General features: G+C 34.3%; 1 protein-coding gene across 1 annotated transcript; it reads left to right on the top strand.

The window, feature by feature from the left end:
• The first annotated feature begins 1,620 nt into the window (after positions 1-1,620).
• On the top strand, positions 1,621-4,159 carry mtrfr (mitochondrial translation release factor in rescue). Its single transcript, XM_028457978.1, has 2 exons — positions 1,621-2,040; positions 3,887-4,159. The coding sequence occupies exons 1-2, from the start codon at positions 1,774-1,776 to the stop codon at positions 4,115-4,117; spliced, it is 498 nt and encodes a 165-aa protein (XP_028313779.1). The 5' UTR covers positions 1,621-1,773; the 3' UTR covers positions 4,118-4,159.
• Positions 4,160-6,002: the final 1,843 nt, after the last annotated feature.

The raw sequence follows: 6,002 nt of genomic DNA, 5'->3' as shown, positions 1-6,002 counted from the left end.
ATATCTATAATTCAATTTTGACATGTTGTAATTCCAAGTCCGCATATTCATAATATTATTTATTTTTGACTAATTGCAATTCTAATTGTTGATATATACAATTCTATTCTCACTAGTCATAATGTGATAATTGTAGATATCTACAATTGTTTTTACTTTTCAGATATAAATTGAATTGTAGATGTCTGAAATTCACTTCTGACTAGTCAGAATTAAATTACTGATATGTCAGCTTGGTATTGTAACTATTGAGAATGTAATTTTAGATATCTGGAATTGCTTTTCCAACATCTAAAATATAATTGTGACTAGTAACAACTTTATTTTAGACATCTTTCAATTCCTACTGCATATTTACAAGTTCATAAATATTTTATTATTGTGCATAGTTACTGTTATTATGAACATATACGCAGGCAACATCTGAATTAGATAACCTTTTAAATAATAATAATAATAAAATACAAAAAAATAAAAATAAAATACAACTGGTTTCCATGTGTTTCCGGTAAATAAAGCCCAATAAAACTCTAAGGGAAAAAATAACCAGGAATTATGTTTTTTTTTTTTTTTTTTTTGTTATTTTAATTATTTACAAATCCAAGTAGTTGTCACCTTAATTTAGGAATACCAGTGTTAGTGAATGTACCATTTTTATGTGTTACCAGTCCTTCTGTCAACCATGCAGTGATAATGTTTTACATTGAAGTGAAGGAATTTTGTCAAGGGATAGAAAAATAAAGCCGTAGAAAGAAGGCACATCGCTCAGTTGGTAGGTGGTGCTCACTTTAAGAGATGGTATGATATTGGCATGAAATGCTAAAAAATAAATATTTTTTACCAGGTAAAAAGTGAAATAAGTACAGTCTATCAGATATTTTAGTGCTCTATCTGCATGCATGCTAATGTCTGTTTTTATGTGTCTCTCTCAGGACGTAGTAACGTCAGCGGTTTCACAGCAGGAATTCAGCTTTTATTTTTATTCATTATTGTATAAAATAAATATATACCTGCCTCCAGAGTTGTCCTTGTCTATTGCCTCTTTCCTGTATTTCAAACTGTCTTTTGAATGAAATTAACCACAAAGGCTATTACATACTGCATGATTCCATTATTATTTTACCTGATAATTACACAAATTGTCTAAACGCAACCAAGGTATGATATATTATGATATTAATAAATACTATTTGGGTAAATCTAACCTCTGTCGACAAACTAACTGGTGCCAAAATGAAAGTGGCATACTTAAAAGAAGTCTTTTAAATTAAAAGTATATTTTGAAGTTAAAGTGGCATTGCTTATGAAAATGAGTGTACAGCCCTATCAGTGCAGTATAGACTTTGTGCATCAATAAAACTTTTTTCACATGGAGCCTACAATTGTTTGTCAAAAAGCGAATTACCACAACCAAGTCGATAATATCACATTGGTTTGTTTGTCAAATCTAAGTATATTTCAAGTATAAGTCCGTAAGTTAGGCAAAAACACTAAACACAAGTGGCGCTGTCTGTGCTAAGTACTGTAAACGTACGGCCGTAGAAGAAGAGTACAGCCCAGAATTCAATTACACCAACGAAGAAGAATGCGCCCACTTCTGATTGGTTGACCGGTTGCAGTACGGGCAACAACCAATCAGAGCACAGTAAACAAGCAGCGGACACTACGGAGCGAGAGTAAATACATTTTAATACAACAATTGGTTATTGCTTTTCCTGCTATTTCGGCAAATAGAAGGCTTTCCTCTCTAGGCTGACACACAGAGCTAGTGTCATGTTATGTCTGCGCTCGGCTCGTTTGTGGTCTTCTCGGCTGCTGTGGAGAGCCTGTCCTGGAGACCCCCCTCTGCTATTACCGCTCCCCGGGGCTCAGGCTGCCGTCCCCGCTGCAGGGAAGAAGGACCAGGTGGAGTTCCCTGCTTTGGACGAGGAGCAGCTGGAAGAGCAGTTTGTGAGGGGATCAGGACCTGGAGGACAGGCCACTAACAAAACCAGCAACTGTGTTGTGTTAAAGCACATCCCCACTGGGATAGTTGTGAAGGTAACTCTACACCAGTGTGTTAGGGATGAGTGAAAAATAAAGCAGAATACAGTCCATTTTAATTTTTTTGGGGGGGGGGGCAGTTTTAACCTAAGACTTCTATAATGTGGTTTGACCAGAACCTGTTACTTAAAATACAGGCAGCTACTATTTTAGTAACACTAATAGTTTTTACGATTATAGCTTTCAATTTTTCGTTGTTTGATTTCAAATCTCTGCTGTCACACGGCCTACAAACAGCAGAGAATTGAAAAAATAAAAACAACCTCTAGAAGTTCAAAACTCACTCTAGAGAAATAGACAACCCCCCAACAGCTAATCACCTCATTAAAACTTGCCTTCACTCAAACAGACTCTCTTTAATGCAGGTCATTTAAAGAACTCAATTCAATTCAACTTTATTTGTATAGCGCAATTTACAACAGTTATCTCAAAGCGCTTATAAAAACATAAAATTCATAATAAGAAAGAGAAAACCCAACAAGATCCACATGAACAAGCATTTAGCGACAGTGGGAAGAAACGACTCCCTTTTAACAGGAAGAAATCTCCGTTTGAACCAGGTTCAGAGGTGGCAGCCATCTGCGTTGACTGGTTGGGGTTGGTAGACAGAAGGACCAACAGAACAGGATAGATATATAGAACATCAGAGTGTCTCAGACTAGTTGAGCCATGAACCACAGATCAGGAACTGCCATCATCAGCTTCACAACACCTGAAATTGAGAAGGGAGAGGAGAAGGCACTGACTGCAGAAAAACATGATACAGTATTATCAAGTCAGCCTGCCTTGGCCTTGGGTCTCACTCCCAGTGGCCTAGTCAATACTTATTGTAAAGGTGACGAATCTCTTTCCGTTTATTGGTAAGCTAACAGCAACTCCAAGGTCTGTAAATGCGACCGTTCAAAGACGAGCCCATGTCCGCTCTAGTGGTTAGGTTATGTTATGATTTACAGTCCGCATAAACAGGACTGAATCATAACCAGCTACATCAGAATTTGAATCTCTACCTGTTCATTGAACCAGAAAATGCGACCGTTTACAGACAAGCCCATGTTCGCTCTAGCGATCAGATTATGTTATGATTCAGTCCTGTTTATGCGGACTGTAAATCATAACCAGCTACATCAGAATTTGAATCTCTTCCCGTTTATATGAAATCTAACAGCGACTCCAAGGACTCTAAAATGCGACCGTTTACGGATGAGCCCATTTCAGCTCTAGCCGTTAAGTTAATGCTATTACACGAATAGAATATCTGAGCTGGCTCACTGATTCTGGCTTCTCTCTCTGTATTTGTAATACAGTATAACAAACATGATCAAAAAGTAATTCTAGAAAAAAATATCTGTAGGGTCAAAATGGGGTCACGATCTCAAAAAATTTGGGAACTTCTGCTTTAATGCCTTCAGTTTTCCCTTCATGGCTTTGTTCATTAGTTACAATAATGACATGTAATTACCATGAGTGGAGGAGCAAGTGTTCCAACATCAAAAATACATTAAAAAAAAACCACATACATCTATAAAAGTACCTAGTATGTTTTATGAAAATAAAGTGTAATCAACTTCCATCTAAAATGCATTGAGGAGCATATGATAGTGCAATTAAATTTTTTTTTTTTTGTTAAAAAAAAAATGATTAAAAATATTGATTTGGACTTTTTTTTATCAATACGATAATGGTGCGGTGAAATATCGTGATATATCACCAAATTTACTTTTTTCTTACACCTTTAACACAATAACTTCACAATACGGCTATTCACATTCCTCCTTTTTAAGATTTGTATTAAATCTACACATACTTATTAATCAATGTTTGTTTATTCTTGTGCTCCTTACAGTGCCATCAGACTAGGTCTGTGGATATTAACCGGAAACGTGCCCGGGACATCATGAGAGAGAAACTTGATATTTTCCATAAAGGAGAACTCAGTGAAGTTGTTGTGAAGAAGAAAGAATCTGTGGTGAAGAAGCAAGAAAAAAGGAGAAAGGTGAACGAGAATCTGGAGAGAAAAAGACAATTCAAAGAAGCATTGGCTCAGGATTTGAAACCAGGAGAAAAATCTCTGTAAAATGTTTGTGTAAGGAATAAACACTTGAACAAACCATTCTTTAAAACAGATTAATGCTGATTTATTCACGAGGCAAGTAGGCAACAGTTTGTAGTATTCTTATTTTAAAATATTATACAATACTGATCAAAATGTCAATCAAAAAACTGTGTTTGGATGTAGGCGTGATTTTATTGTAGTTTTATTTGCTGCTTTTGAAATAGTAACTGTTTCTCGCGACTAGCTTTTTAAATAAAAGTTTTATCTCATTTTTAGAGCTACATCTAAATATAAAACAGTTCTTTGTTCTTACATTTAAAGTCAATAGTTTATGTTAAGATATCTTTGGAGATTTTCTTGTAACCTAAAGTATACCAGAAATATGTTACGTACAAGAAGACGGCTTTCTCCCAACTTAATTTAGATAAAAGGAGTGCAGTTCTAATTACAAACAAATTTCTATTAATGGAGATTATCGATCGATTATTGAGCTACCATTAAATATCAGTAAGCTCATGAATTATTGTAACACCTTACAACACATTTAATATTGTACATTGTAATTGAAGTATGAACTTTAAGAGGACTCATCTGGTTTGTGTTATAATTTGGAAAATGTAAAACATCTATTTTTGTTCATTTAAAAATCGATTCAAGACCTTCATTAATAAAATTGTGGTTAATTCATTATCCAACTTATTGTCTTTCAGAGATATGAAATAAAAATAAAAAATTTTTACTTAATATTTTTTTTCTTGGTGTGTCATAGATTATCGTAGATTGATTTCTGACCAATATATCGATAATCGCAGTATCGTCATATCGTGAGATAATCGTGAGATAATCGTTAACGTGAGCTTTGTATAGTGCATCATATCATATCGTGAGGTACCCAAAGGTTCCCACCCCTATCAAAATTTTAACAGGTTTACAATGAAATCAACCTCGTTATTCTTATCTTCAAAATACATAGTGATACATTTACAATTATATTGAATATTATTAATCCTGCATTTTAAGTAATTTTCCATTTGAGCCCAGAAACCAATTGAATGAAAACAGTAATAATAAAATAAATGTGTGAGAGATTCTGGTTCGTTATTGGAAAAACTGCATTCATTGTTAGTGTCCAAAATTCTATATGGCTCTGTCACAAATGACCCCATGACTCCTGACGTCACACGTAAAGGGCCAAGGAGAGAGAGCTAGGCTAGCTTCATCATATTAAAATCTTACACAATATTTATCCATCCAATTTGTCTTTCTCCAAATTTTTAGACACCTATGAATGCAGTTTTTGTAATAACGAACCAGAACCCCTCTCACATGTATTTTACTACTGTATTCACTCAATTCGTTTTTTCATCTCAAATGGAAAATTACTTAAAACGTAAGATTAATAATATTCAATTTAACTGTAAATGTGTCATTATGTATTTTGAAGATGAGAAAAACGCAGTTGATTTCATTGTAAACTTGATCATTTTATATGGTTAATTCTATATTCACAAATGTAAGTTCCAAAAAATCTACTCCCCTCTTTGTAAACTTTCTGTGTGAATTTAAAGAATACATCACAACTATATCCCTTATTCATACAACAAAAAAGCATCCAAACCGTGACAATATACAATGGTATTTTTGAAATGCAATGATTACTGATTTACTCTTATTTATTTTATCTTTATTTTTCTCTTTCAATTGTGTATATGTGATTCTTGACTGTCCTCTTTCTGTACATTTTTATGATGCGCCCTTCTGACCTGTAGTACATTTTTAGTAGTCAATAAAAAATAAATAAAAAAAAAAAAAAAAAGAGCGCTGGGCTAGCTTCCGTGTTATGTCCCGCCCATTTGGAGAACGCAGCCAATGAGCAGTTCCGCCTCATCTTTTTAAATCTTCCACA

Source organism: Gouania willdenowi, chromosome 9 (assembly GCF_900634775.1).
Source record: "Gouania willdenowi chromosome 9, fGouWil2.1, whole genome shotgun sequence".
NCBI lineage: Eukaryota > Metazoa > Chordata > Actinopteri > Blenniiformes > Gobiesocidae > Gouania > Gouania willdenowi.
Note: the sequence above shows the minus strand (reverse complement) of the source record. Positions and strands in the feature narration are given on the sequence as shown.

Coding starts and splice junctions, on each gene's coding strand:
- mtrfr (XM_028457978.1), top strand. CDS start 1,774: ATGTTATGTCTGCGCTCGGCTCGTTTGTGGTCTTCTCGGCTGCTGTGG. Junction 2,041..3,886: donor CCACTGGGATAGTTGTGAAG/GTAACTCTACAC, acceptor TGCTCCTTACAG/TGCCATCAGACTAGGTCTGT.